The sequence below is a fragment of the Poecile atricapillus genome, chromosome 1 (genome assembly GCF_030490865.1).
Source record: "Poecile atricapillus isolate bPoeAtr1 chromosome 1, bPoeAtr1.hap1, whole genome shotgun sequence".
Classification (NCBI taxonomy): Eukaryota; Metazoa; Chordata; class Aves; order Passeriformes; family Paridae; genus Poecile; species Poecile atricapillus.
In genome coordinates, this window is record NC_081249.1 from 176,283,088 (window position 1) to 176,296,783 (window position 13,696).

General features: G+C 51.7%; 3 protein-coding genes across 4 annotated transcripts in view; 1 reads left to right on the forward strand and 2 right to left on the reverse strand.

The window, feature by feature from the left end:
* Positions 1-1,357: 1,357 nt before the first annotated feature.
* On the reverse strand, positions 1,358-2,998 carry LOC131587196 (inositol 1,4,5-trisphosphate receptor-interacting protein-like 1). The gene has a single exon (XM_058854819.1). The coding sequence runs from the start codon at positions 2,996-2,998 to the stop codon at positions 1,358-1,360; it is 1,641 nt and encodes a 546-aa protein (XP_058710802.1).
* Positions 2,999-7,926: 4,928 nt separating this feature from the next.
* LOC131587259 (inositol 1,4,5-trisphosphate receptor-interacting protein-like 1) lies at positions 7,927-9,567 on the reverse strand. The gene has a single exon (XM_058854951.1). The coding sequence runs from the start codon at positions 9,565-9,567 to the stop codon at positions 7,927-7,929; it is 1,641 nt and encodes a 546-aa protein (XP_058710934.1).
* A 2,381-nt stretch (positions 9,568-11,948) lies between these two features.
* Positions 11,949-13,696, forward strand: part of RTN1 (reticulon 1) — a 115,362-nt gene continuing 113,614 nt past the window's right edge. For both annotated transcript variants that reach the window (XM_058860028.1, XM_058860036.1), the window contains exon 1: positions 11,949-12,420. In XM_058860028.1, the coding sequence (XP_058716011.1) occupies positions 12,231-12,420 (190 nt within the window). In that variant the 5' untranslated portion in view covers positions 11,949-12,230. The remainder of the gene's footprint in view (positions 12,421-13,696) is intronic.

Consider the following 13,696-nt stretch of genomic DNA (forward strand, 5'->3'; position numbering starts at 1 on the left):
CTGAGAGCCACACTAGATATGGATTTGCTTGTATATCAAAATATTATCCTACGTGTTCTATCTACCCATTGTATATGCTATCAATAGATCTATTTGATGAAACTCACTCCAGACAAAAATGTGCTAAATGCATGAATATGCATCACAATAGATAGTGACACTCCATGTGTCCTCTATTGTTATTATTTAAATATAATTACATATTCAACTCTTTAGAATAATATTGCTTCATGACACAAGAATTACCTATTTCATATTTTTGGTATTATTTCTATTAGTCTATTGTTTTCTTGTGTTGCATTTTGCTATCATATATGATATATTAATCATTATATGACTATTATATATGATTACATGTCTATGAACATTAAAGTATAAAATACATGAACACTAGCTAGCTAGCTAGCTAGTTATTTTATCTATAATAATTTTATGTATAAAATTTTATATATTAATATTTATTAATATATTAATTATATATTAATATATTGTATTTTATTAACAATTAATTAATATTATTAACTTTATTAATAATAATATCATAAATAAAATAACATAATATTATAATAAAATAATAATAATATTATAAATTTTTAATAATGAAAATATTATTAATTTTTATTATTAATTAATATATTAATTATATATTGATATATATAAATATATGTTAATATATATTGATATATATATTTATATATTAAATATTTATCTATAATAATTTTATCTATAGAAGAATCTAGATTGTTATTTCATAGCTAGCTAGCTAGCTAGCTATGAAATAACAATCTAGATTCTTCTATAGATAAAATTTCAGGTCAGCTCCAACACAGCTGGTCCAGAGCCGACCCAAAGGTGTCCCTTCCGGAGACAAGGAGAGACGCCGTCCATGGACTCATCCCGGGCAAGCAGCGCTGACTTTTCCTCTTGGTCCTTCTTGCCCCTGGTTTCTTTCTTCTTTTCCTCACCCGCATTCCCGCTTCTTTCAGCCCTTCTCAAAGGCTGGCAACAAGTGCATGTTGCAAGTGGGATTTGGTGACTTTGGTGCTGCACGTGAGGCATGTTCTCTCTTCAGGTGCACCCTTAGGAGTGGGGAAAGGCAAGCCGGGCTTTATGCCGATCTGGGTGTCTTTTTTTGGAAAAATTCAAGGTTTCAAAGAGGTAGAAGAAGCCCTGCTGTGGCCCTCCACCTGCTGAGGCAGCAGGAGAGGCTGTGGGACTTTGGCCAGAGCCTTTGCGTGCATCCTCTTCTCCTTAAAGGACCAAATTTGTAGGACGAGGTGGATCTTTGCTGCCAGCTGCCAGCAGCACAAGGCCAAGCACAGGCTCTGTGCTCGTAGCCATGATTCCTCTCCTTCATTCATCCAAGGTTCGTTTCGATCAATTCTTTGAGCCACTTCTTCAGAACCCAGTACTCAAGCACGGCCTGGCTGTACGCGTCCGAGTCCTGCGCCAGGCGATGGAAGAGATTGTGTGTCGTAGCCGTTGGAACATCTGGGGGTACCCTGATGTCACGAGGAAGCCTCTCGTTGCCCACAATGAAGTGGTTGAGGCGTTTTGCTCTGACACATAAAAACAGGCCATCTCTGATCTGCAGCAGTCGCTCCAGGAAATGTCTCCTGCACCACAATGCCACGGGTGTTTCAGCCAGCAGGTGCATGACGAGGGTCTTGATGGCGTAGGTGGAAAAGCAGAAGCCCAGCTGGAGGCGGGTGAAGAACTGCAGGCAGTGGAGGTGCAAACTGTCGGGGGGGGCCTGGCTGGCAACGTGCTTGAGGAACTGGGTCTCTGCCACATCATAAGTCTCAGGCCAGGTTGTGTTTGGGGTGTGGGCCTCTCTAGGCTGGCTGCTGACAAAGATGTCTGAGTCGCCTCTCCTTACCCCAAGCAACATCTCAATCCTGAAGCTCTCATCTCCATCTGTCACCTTGAACTGGCAGGAGCGTCTGGAGGGCAGCAGCGTTAAATGCCAACTGTGTGACTGAGGCAAAGCTGGCCAGATTGCTCTCACCAGTTGGCAGAACCAGCGGGCCGTTTTCTGCACGTCCAGGTAGGAGCCGGTGCACAGGGTGTCCAGGAGGCTGGGATCCTGATTCCTCCTCAGCTCCTCCTTGGGGTGGTGCAGGAAGCACAGCATGTTGTCGCCCTGCTGCTCCCTCGTGCAGGTGCACTCCAGCTGCACGCGCACACGGAAGTTCCTCACCTGCGTGTGCCCTGCAGTGTCCAGCTCCAGGTGGAAGCTGTGGCCTCGGGGAGGGGTCATGGGGACGAGCACGCGGTACACAACGTCCTGCTCTCGGGGACTCCAACCTTCAAAGGCGCTGCCCACCCCGATGGCTCGTTGCAGGACTGGGTAGAAACTGTTTGACAAGACACGACCAAAGAAAGTGGCATACTTGTCCATCAGGTCAGTTATCCACTCACAGCCCCTCTGCAGGTCCTGGACAGGCCACTGGATGCGCTCCATCAAAACTGCACCGATGATTTCCCCAAAAAGATCCTCTACTTCTCGGATTAAATCTTCGTAGTTGTTTTCTACAGCTGTATCCTCATTGACAGCTTCGTTTCCACCATGATCTGCCTCATTTGCAGCAGCATTGCCCACTTGCTGTACATTGCCGTCATCATTGTTGTCTTCCTCCCAATTCGCGTTGCCTTCTTCATTTCCAACAGCTTCTTCTCCATTTGCATCCCTGTTTCTGACTCCCTCTTCATTTGCTTCTTCATTCCTCTCTCTCCTCAGGCTCCTTTCCCATCCCATAAACCATAGGAGCAAGACAAGGACCAGGAGCACAGCAACAGTCACGAGCTGCAAGTACTGTTGGGTTTCACTCTTCCGGATGAGCCGCTCCACTTCCTGCTCCAGCAGAAGCCTCTCGTGTTCCAGCTGCTGGGCACGCAGTTCCATGCGCCGCCGAGCTTCCTCATCCCAATCCCCCACAGGCTGTGGGTAAAGGGTGAGGCTCTTCAAGAGCATGAAAAGGAACACGACGGAATTCATGGTCTGCAGGAGGATGGAAAGAAGGCCATGAGTGGTGCTGTGAGGGAGGCAACTACTGGTTGCGGGAGGGAGGGCAGCAGGGATCTGCTCAGGGATCTGAGGGCAGGAAGGACAGGGCCCCAGAGAGCTGGCAGGCAGCAAGGCCTGTCCTGCTGACCCAGCAGCAGCAGCAGCAGCTGCAGCAGCAGCGTGGCCTTCCCAAGGCTCTCCCACGAGGGGCTGTCCCCGCACGCAGAGGGAGAAGCCAGCCCCGGGTGCAGCCAGGTTTCCACCCTGGCCCTTGTCCCCAGCCCAGCCTCCCCAGCACGTGTGCACTCACCGCTTGCCCAAGCAATGAAGGCCAGCGTTACCTGCTGGGGCCTTTTGGAGCTGCCCCCATTGTGACATGTCCCCCTGTGATGTCACAGGTGTCACAGCACATCACAGCCCAGCCAGCCCCACCCTTTGTCCCCACCCCCACTCAGCCACTCACAGTGGCCCTGGTGTGCTGTTTAAGGCTGCCTTGAAGGGAATCTTCTTCCAAGAACTCCCACTGTTCTTTCTTTTGGGTTTGTTTTCATCTGCCCTCCACTGACAATCTCCCACATCTCCATGTTGGAAGGCACCCTTGAGGATCACTAACTTTTGACTCCTCACTGCTTGAGCTACACGTCAATCTCTGATTCAGCGAGGTTGAAAAGGTCCCTGAAGATCACACAGTCCAACTGCAACCTTAACACTGCCTACTGCACCAATCAGCCACGTCCCCAAATGCCACATCCCCATGACTTTTAAACCTTTCTGAAGGTGCTGGCTCAGCCATTTCCCTAGGCAGCAGCCTGTTCCCAAGCTAGAGAGCCTTTTTGTTGAGGGAAGATTTCCTAGAGGTCAAATCTAAACCTCCCGGGGTGCAACTTGAGGTCATTTTGCTCTGGTTTCCTCCTGTTGTTTGTTCCCTGGGCTAATAGCATGAGCCCCACTGAGCTCCAACCTCCTTTCAGGAACCAGGGGCATGGTGTCAGGTGCTTGGGCTGAGGTGAAGGCAGCTCCTGGCAGAGGAGAGAAAGCTGGTGCTTTTGCACTGTACTTCCCATCACCCAGTGGGACAAAAGGGGCTGTGGGTGGGGAGAAGAGTTTCAGGTTGCCCAGAAGCGTTTCCGTGTGAGGACAACCTTAGTCCCAAACACATCAACCAAGGGAATCCATCCCCTTCCAAGACGAAGGAAAAATCAGAATTTTCCTTGTAGAAAATGGAAAGGTTTGGAGTGAAAGTCAGTGCTGCAATGTCCCCGGATGTCCGTGTTTATTTTGCTACCCTGCAAGGCCGGACTGTGTGGAGGGGATCCCAAGAAACGCCCTCTTGCTCGGGGGCCTTCCATGGCATGGCAGCACAAGTGAGAGCCCTTGCTTGGCCTTTGCCTTCAGCAAGGCCCCGGGATGGGCCAAGCCTCAATGCCCTGTGAAAGCAGCTCAGATTGGCCGTGCCCAGCATGAAGGACGCCAGAGGACAGAGAGGCAGGCTCAGCAGCGTGCTGGTGCAGTCCAGCTTAGGCTGCAGCTTTCTGCCCTTGTTATCTCTGGAGCCTTGGAGGGGAAGGCTGCGTGGCTTGCGGTGACTTTCACCAGCGCTCCTGCTAACAGCACTGGGCACCCCAAGGCTCTTTGGTCTCAGCACAGGCAAGAGCAGGAAGAAACAAACCCTCACCTGGCTTTGTAGACCCCTGAGACAAGCAAAGACGAGCAGTGTGCGGAGAAGGGACCATCAGCACTGCACAGCAGCTTGTCTCCGCCATAAATCACAGAAAATTCAAACATTACTGGTTGGCTTTGGCCTTTGTGTTGTGTTTTATTTGGAGCTTTGTCGCTCAAAGGAAAACCTGTTGCATTTGCCATATTGCACAGCTGGATTGGAGTGGTCCGCTCTCTGACTGGGAGCTGCCTAGATGGAACTCACCAATGTGCCTTTGCCCCTCTCTTTCCTCGGTTACGATGTGTAATTCCAGAGGTTGATGGGTAACATCAGCGTTTCCCTTTTCTCCCCTTTTGCTCAGGAGCTGAGTCAGCCGCTGACATCCTCTCCTGCCCCAGCTTGACCCTGGAAGGTTTCTGCAGTAGGGGAAGGTGGCACGTAGCCAGTGGCTCAGCTGCCAGCACCGGTGCTAGCCAACGGGGAAGGCTCATCTCTATGGCTTGAGTCAGCTCACAGCTGCCAGCATCTGCACTGTGTCCTGCCCCACATTCGTCCTGCCATGCAGTCAGAGGGCACAAAAGTCCCCCTGGAAGCCACGTCCCCAGGTGCCACATCCACTTGACATTTGTCAAGTGCATCAAGCAATGAGAATTGCACGGACTCCACGGGGAGCCTTTGCCAGTGCTTGACAACCCTTGGAGAGGAGAAATTTTTCCCTAAACGCAATCTCCGCCTCCCCTGGCGGAGTGCTGACTTGAGGCCATTTCCTCTTGTCCTGTCCCTCGTTTCCTGGGAGCAGAGCCTGACCAACCCTAGCCCCAGCCTCGTGTCAGGGAGTTGCAGAGAGTGAGAAGGTTCCTCTCTGACGCTGAGCGGGACTGCAGCCACGTGTCCCCCTGTGGCTGTGCCCGGCCCTGCTGGCCCTGCTGCCCTGCTGGCAGGGCCCTGAGCCCGGGCAGAGCAGTTCCCTGTGCGGGCACAGCCCATGGGGTGCTCCCTGCTGCGGCCTGGCCCGGCCCCAGAGCAGGGTCCCCCTTGCGGGAGGCCCCGGGCTGGCCGCGTGTCTCCAGCCGGCTGTGGCTGGGCAGCTGCCTCGGCCGTCAGGGCTGCAGAGCTGCGGGAGCCCGGGGCTCTCTGCCGGCCGCACTGCGGAGCTGCCCGCTGCAGCCGGCAGGGCCTCAGCGCCCGCCCGCTGCCCTCCCGCCCGCCCGCACGGAGGCGCCAGGCCCCGCTCGCTGCTCTCATGGTGCCACTGGTGGCCCCAGGGCTCTCCAAGGGCTTCTGCAGGGCCACCTTGCTGCGGCCTTTCAGTCCCTGCCCGAGGCCCAGCAGAGCCCTGCACGGGGGCTGTGTCCAAGGGCCTGCAGGGACAGCAGCAGGGCCAGTGGCTTCCCCGTGACGCAGGGCAGCCTTAGGCTGGAGATGGGCAAGAAATTCTGGCCTCTGAGGCTGGCGAGGGCCCGGCCCACGCTGCCCACAGGAGCTGCGGCTGCCCACAGCAGCTGGCGGTGTTCCAGGCCAGCTTGGCTGGGGCTTGGAGCAGCCTGGCCTAGCGGAAGGTGTCCCTGCCCATGGCAGCGGGGCTGGAAGGAGGCAATTTCTAAGGAGCCTTCCCAGCCAAGCCATTCTGTGATTCTGGGATCAGAGGGGCTGGGGACGGCTGGGCCTCATTTCTCATTGGAACCACTTCAGCACTCTGAGTCTGCTGGAGTTCCGGGAGACAGTTGATGAGCCCACATTGACGGCGCGTGACGTTTACCCGTGCTCTAGGTCTGGCTGAGATCAATAAAGTCTTGCACGATGCAGATTCTGCAATGTTGTATTTTATTGAAAAAAGAGCGAAGCCGTTTCCAGCTTGCCAATCCTAAACATGCTAACTACAGATCATTAATATGGCTCACAACTGAGAGCCACACTAGATATGGATTTGCTTGTATATCAAAATATTATCCTACGTGTTCTATCTACCCATTGTATATGCTATCAATAGATCTATTTGATGAAACTCACTCCAGACAAAAATGTGCTAAATGCATGAATATGCATCACAATAGATAGTGACACTCCATGTGTCCTCTATTGTTATTATTTAAATATAATTACATATTCAACTCTTTAGAATAATATTGCTTCATGACACAAGAATTACCTATTTCATATTTTTGGTATTATTTCTATTAGTCTATTGTTTTCTTGTGTTGCATTTTGCTATCATATATGATATATTAATCATTATATGACTATTATATATGATTACATGTCTATGAACATTAAAGTATAAAATACATGAACACTAGCTAGCTAGCTAGCTAGTTATTTTATCTATAATAATTTTATGTATAAAATTTTATATATTAATATTTATTAATATATTAATTATATATATTAATATATTATATTTTATTAATAATTAATTAATATAATTAATTTTATTAATGATAACATCATAAATAAAATAACATAATATTATAATAAAATAATAATATTATAAATTTTTAATAATGAAAATATTATTAATTTTTATTATTAATTAATATATTAATTATATATTGATATATATAAATATATGTTAATATATATTGATATATATATTTATATATTAAATATTTATCTATAATAATTTCATCTATAGAAGAATCTAGATTGTTATTTCATAGCTAGCTAGCTAGCTAGCTATGAAATAACAATCTAGATTCTTCTATAGATAAAATTTCAGGTCAGCTCCAACACAGCTGGTCCAGAGCCGACCCAAAGGTGTCCCTTCCGGAGACAAGGAGAGACGCCGTCCATGGACTCATCCCGGGCAAGCAGCGCTGACTTTTCCTCTTGGTCCTTCTTGCCCCTGGTTTCTTTCTTCTTTTCCTCACCCGCATTCCCGCTTCTTTCAGCCCTTCTCAAAGGCTGGCAACAAGTGCATGTTGCAAGTGGGATTTGGTGACTTTGGTGCTGCACGTGAGGCATGTTCTCTCTTCAGGTGCACCCTTAGGAGTGGGGAAAGGCAAGCCGGGCTTTATGCCGATCTGGGTGTCTTTTTTTGGAAAAATTCAAGGTTTCAAAGAGGTAGAAGAAGCCCTGCTGTGGCCCTCCACCTGCTGAGGCAGCAGGAGAGGCTGTGGGACTTTGGCCAGAGCCTTTGCGTGCATCCTCTTCTCCTTAAAGGACCAAATTTGTAGGACGAGGTGGATCTTTGCTGCCAGCTGCCAGCAGCACAAGGCCAAGCACAGGCTCTGTGCTCGTAGCCGTGACTCCTCCCCTTCATTCATCCAAGGTTCGTTTCGATAAATTCTTTGAGCCACTTCTTCAGAACCCAGTACTCAAGCACGGCCTGGCTGTACGCGTCCGAGTCCTGCGCCAGGCGATGGAAGAGATTGTGTGTCGTAGCCGTTGGAACATCTGGGGGTACCTTGATGTCACGAGGAAGCCTCTCGTTGCCCACAATGAAGTGGTTGAGGCGTTTTGCTCTGACACATAAAAACAGGCCATCTCTGATCTGCAGCAGTCGCTCCAGGAAATGTCTCCTGCACCACAATGCCACGGGTGTTTCAGCCAGCAGGTGCATGACGAGGGTCTTGATGGCGTAGGTGGAAAAGCAGAAGCCCAGCTGGAGGCGGGTGAAGAACTGCAGGCAGTAGAGGTGCAAACTGTCGGGGGGAGCCTGGCTGGCAACGTGCTTGAGGAACTGGGTCTCTGCCACATCGTAAGTCTCAGGCCAGGTTGTGTTTGGGGTGTGGGCCTCTCTAGGCTGGCTGCTGACAAAGATGTCTGAGTCTCCTCTCCTTACCCCAAGCAACATCTCAATCCTGAAGCTCTCATCTCCATCTGTCACCTTGAACTGGCAGGAGCGTCTGGAGGGCAGCAGCGTTAAATGCCAACTGTGTGACTGAGGCAAAGCTGGCCAGATTGCTCTCACCAGTTGGCAGAACCAGCGGGCCGTTTTCTGCACGTCCAGGTAGGAGCCGGTGCACAGGGTGTCCAGGAGGCTGGGATCCTGATTCCTCCTCAGCTCCTCCTTGGGGTGGTGCAGGAAGCACAGCATGTTGTCGCCCTGCTGCTCCCTCGTGCAGGTGCACTCCAGCTGCACGCGCACACGGAAGTTCCTCACCTGCGTGTGCCCTGCAGTGTCCAGCTCCAGGTGGAAGCTGTGGCCTCGGGGAGGGGTCATGGGGACGAGCACGCGGTACACAACGTCCTGCTCGCGGGGACTCCAACCTTCAAAGGCGCTGCCCACCCCGATGGCTCGTTGCAGGACTGGGTAGAAACTGTTTGACAAGACACGACCAAAGAAAGTGGCATACTTGTCCATCAGGTCAGTTATCCACGCACAGCCTCTCTCCAGGTCCTGGACAGGCCACTGGATGCGCTCCATCAAAACTGCACCGATGATTTCCCCAAAAAGATCCTCTACTTCTCGGATTAAATCTTCGTAGTTGTTTTCTGCAGCTGTATCCTCATTGACAGCTTCGTTTCCACCATGATCTGCCTCATTTGCAGCAGCATTGCCCACTTGCTGTACGTTGCCGTCATCATTGTTGTCTTCCTCCCGATTGGCGTTGCCTTCTTCATTTCCAACAGTTTCTTCTCCATTTGCATCCCTGTTTCTGACTCCCTCTTCATTTGCTTCTTCATTCCTCTCTCTCCTCAGGCTCCTTTCCCATCCCAGAAACCATAGGAGCAAGACAAGGACCAGGAGCACAGCAACAGTCACGAGCTGCAAGTACTGTTGGGTTTCACTCTTCCGGATGAGCCGCTCCACTTCCTGCTCCAGCAGAAGCCTCTCATGTTCCAGCTGCTGGGCACGCAGTTCCATGCGCCGCCGAGCTTCCTCATCCCAATCCCCCACAGGCTGTGGGTAAAGGGTGAGGCTCTTCAAGAGCATGAAAAGGAACACGACGGAATTCATGGTCTGCAGGAGGATGGAAAGAAGGCCATGAGTGGTGCTGTGAGGGAGGCAACTACTGGTTGCGGGAGGGAGGGCAGCAGGGATCTGCTCAGGGATCTGAGGGCAGGAAGGACAGGGCCCCAGAGAGCTGGCAGGCAGCAAGGCCTGTCCTGCTGACCCAGCAGCAGCAGCAGCAGCTGCAGCAGCAGCGTGGCCTTCCCAAGGCTCTCCCACGAGGGGCTGTCCCCGCACGCAGGGGGAGAAGCCAGCCCCGGGTGCAGCCAGGTTTCCACCCTGGCCCTTGTCCCCAGCCCAGCCTCCCCAGCACGTGTGCACTCACCACTTGCCCAAGCAATGAAGGCCAGCGTTACCTGCTGGGGCCTTTTGGAGCTGCCCCCATTGTGACATGTCCCCCTGTGATGTCACAGGTGTCACAGCACATCACAGCCCAGCCAGCCCCACCCTTTGTCCCCACCCCCACTCAGCCACTCACAGTGGCCCTGGTGTGCTGTTTAAGGCTGCCTTGGAGGGAATCTTCTTCCAAGAACTCCCACTGTTCTTTCTTTTGGGTTTGTTTTCATCTGCCCTCCACTGACAATCTCCCACATCTCCATGTTGGAAGGCACCCTTGAGGATCACTAACTTTTGACTCCTCACTGCTTGAGCTACACGTCAATCTCTGACTCAGTGAGGTTGAAAAGGTCCCTGAAGATCACACAGTCCAACTGCAACCTTAACACTGCCTATTGCACCAATCAGCCACGTCCCCAAATGCCACATCCCCATGACTTTTAAACCTTTCTGAGGGTGCTGGCTCAGCCATTTCCCTAGGCAGCAGCCTGTTCCCAAGCTAGAGAGCCTTTTTGTTGAGGGAAGATTTCCTAGAGGTCAAATCTAAACCTCCTGTGGCGCAACTTGAGGTCATTTTCCTCTGGTTTCCTCCTGTTGTTTGTTCCCTGGGCTAATAGCATGAGCCCCACTGAGCTCCAACCTCCTTTCAGGAACCAGGGGCGTGGTGTCAGGTGCTTGGGCTGAGGTGAAGGCAGCTCCTGGCAGAGGAGAGAAAGCTGGTGCTTTTGCACTGCACTTCCCATCACCCAGTGGGACAAAAGGGGCTGTGGGTGGGGAGAAGAGTTTCAGGTGTTCCAGGCTAGGTTGGATGGTGCTTGGAGCTCCCTGGCCTAGAGGAATGTATCCCTGTCCATGGCAGTGTGTTGGAACCATATGCTCTGGTTCTCAGAACTCTGACGTTCCTTTCATCCCAAACCATTGTATTATTCTTAGGCAGCAGCAAGACAGAGTGAGGGTAAGGGTGGCAATTCCCTGGGAAGATAACACAAATGGAAATCTTCAAGGCTACTTCTGCATCTTTTCAACTTGTGGCCTTACCCTGGATTTCCTACCTCTCTGTCTGGAAAAACGTGTAAACATTCAGTTTTCAAACCCAAGCATAAGCTTGCTGTAGCTGGAGAGGGTCTGGAGCCTGCCTGGGGATGCTGTGCCATGCAAACCACAGCTGGAGACCCACTGCTGCAACAGGCAGAGAACCACATAGGAATGAGGTCTCCTGGCTGGGGCAGTTGTGCTCCACCTTGTAGCTTGACCTGCCATGTGACAAGAGAGAGGCTCTTCTACAAGGCAGGGAATTTGTTCCTTGACCTGTCAGTGCCAGAACTCTGTGTAATGGAGGAACGATCCCATGCCCTTTACCTGGGTCCATTTGCTCATCTGTAAAAGGACAGCAAGGCAACTTGTTCCTAGTTCACCTCAGAAGTAGCACAGTTTCTGTGAAAGCATAGATCCTGCCCTGTGCTTTCACCTTTGCTGTAACTCATGCTGCTGCTGCTCTCACTGACAGCAAAAATCCCTGATATTTCTCATCGCCTCTGTACACACACATTACTTTTGTGAGGCAGTAAGCAAGCAAATATAATGGCACACACACACACAAAAAAAAAAAAAAAAAAAAAAAGGAAAAAACCGCACACAAACACCTGCTGTGAGTTTATTTTGACAAGTGTCAATAAGCTGCGATCATGTCTCCAGCGCGCCTGCAAACAGAGAGGAGCCAACTGGGTAAACAAACCCAGAGGCACAGTGTGGCTTCCCTCGCTGGGTCAGGGGCTGGCGGAGAGGGAGAGGGGCAGGAACGGGGCGATTTTCGGGTGGGTTTGCTGCGAGCTCTCTGCCCTCTCGGCCGAGCCCGGCGGTGCGGGAGGAGCCGGCGGCTCTCCCGGCGGGCGCGGTGCCGTGCCCGGCTGCGGCGCCTGCGGGATGCTCCGGAGCGCAGGGATGCGGAGGAGGAGGACTGCGGGAGGGGAGAGGGAGGCGTGTGCCTGCTTGCAAGGGGATATTTCTTCCCTTAGCCAAGCGAGCCGATGCCTACCCTGCTGAAGCGGTTAAACGGGGGAGAGCAGCAGCCCGGCTGGCAGATTCCTGCCCTGTGATATGCCAGCCACAGGGTGACGCAAGGGCTGGAAGGCTCCAACTAACAAGCCATTTTCACCTGCGTAATACGCGCTAGTGGAGATACAGCAGCGGCGGCGGCGGCGGCTCCCGGTCCCCGCAGCCGGCCAGACCCCAGCGCGGCCGCAGCACCAGCCAGCCCGGCGGCCACCGCAGCCCTCCCGGTGGCTCCCGCTGCATCCCGAGAGCCGGAGATCAGCGGCCGCCTTGCAGGCAGCATGTCAGCCCCGCCGGACCCCCAGGACCTGCTGCTGGCGGGTACCGGGGTGCACTGGGCTGCGGACGGGGCGGACCAGTACGCGACCGGGGCTCCGCTGCGGGATGGAGATGGGGCTCAGCAGCGGGAACAGCTGGGTTTCGGCTCCGCCAGGGAACACCCGCCCGTTACCATGGCGACTGCATCCCCAGGTAAAAAGCGAGGGGTACCCAGGGATGCTCAACAAAGGGGCCCTGGCAGCAGCATCTCCCGGTTGTCTCATTCCTGACGCTTCCTATGTTTTTCTTCCAGCCCGGCTGCTTGGAAACATTGCTAAGGAGTTAGCGAGCGCATGTAGGGAAACAGAAAATAACGAGGAATTGCGGCCTTTGCAAATAGTTATTTTTTGCTGATGTGGGGGAGGGGGGACGCGGGAGCCAGCCAAGTTCCCTAAAGCTCTTTGCAGTTTGTCAGGCACAAGACAACCAGATTTTAGGCAAATGTTGAAAGGCATTTGATTTCACCTGACTTGATGTGGATCTGTCCTCATTTGTCACACACCTGTTCACATCTGAAGTGACAGATCTCGATGGAGTTACTTCAGCCATTCCCCATGCACCTGGAATTCTTGCATGGCCCCTTACGATATTTCAACACACAGCTTTTAATGGAGTGCCTATTCTGAAGTGTTTGTACATTTTGTGCATGCTTTTGGGACTCGTTCATTTATTTGTGGACTTCTTGCTTGCTGTGTTTTCCACCTTTTGAACACTCAGGTGTGTTCCACTTTGGGTGCATTCAGTTTAGGGTGCACAGGTTCATTGCTTTTCAGTTTATTTTTGGGATGTGTTCAATTTCCCCTGGTTTGGGGTTTCTTTCTTTAGTAGGTGTATTAATAGCACGTGCATATCTGTCAATGAACCCCAGGAGGCTTCAGCTCCCCATAGCTTCTGATTGAAATGTTTGGGGTAAAATGTTTCTCTTTCCTTCTTGGTGATAATGCCCTACTTTCCTTCCCATTGCTGTCAGAAAACCCAAACAGGCAGAAGCCCCAGTCCTGTGGGAGCTGATGCATCCCATCTCACTGGGAAGTAGATATTTCCATTACAGAGCCTGAAGCATTAAACTTGTCTTGAGTAAGTTGCGGGTCAGGGCTCGGGACAGGAATCGATCTCTGTTATGCAATAGCTGCAGGAGCATTAGGAACTGCGTTTTTGGGCTGAGTCCCTTCTAATCCCCTCCAGTCAATCAGCACAAAGAGTGGCTGGCCAGGAACAGCCCAGTCTGTGGCTACGTGTGCTGTTCTGCTCATCCCCACACGCGCGGGGTCTGAGTGTGCATCGGTGCTGGTGTGTGCTCCCGACATGGATGTTTCCCTGCTGCCTGTCTGTCTGCTCGATGTGACCGAGTTCAGGGGTAAAACGGGATCTAACACCCCTGTTTTGTTGTTTTGTAGCTCTAGGCAGGCAGCTCAGCTGCTGATGTGCT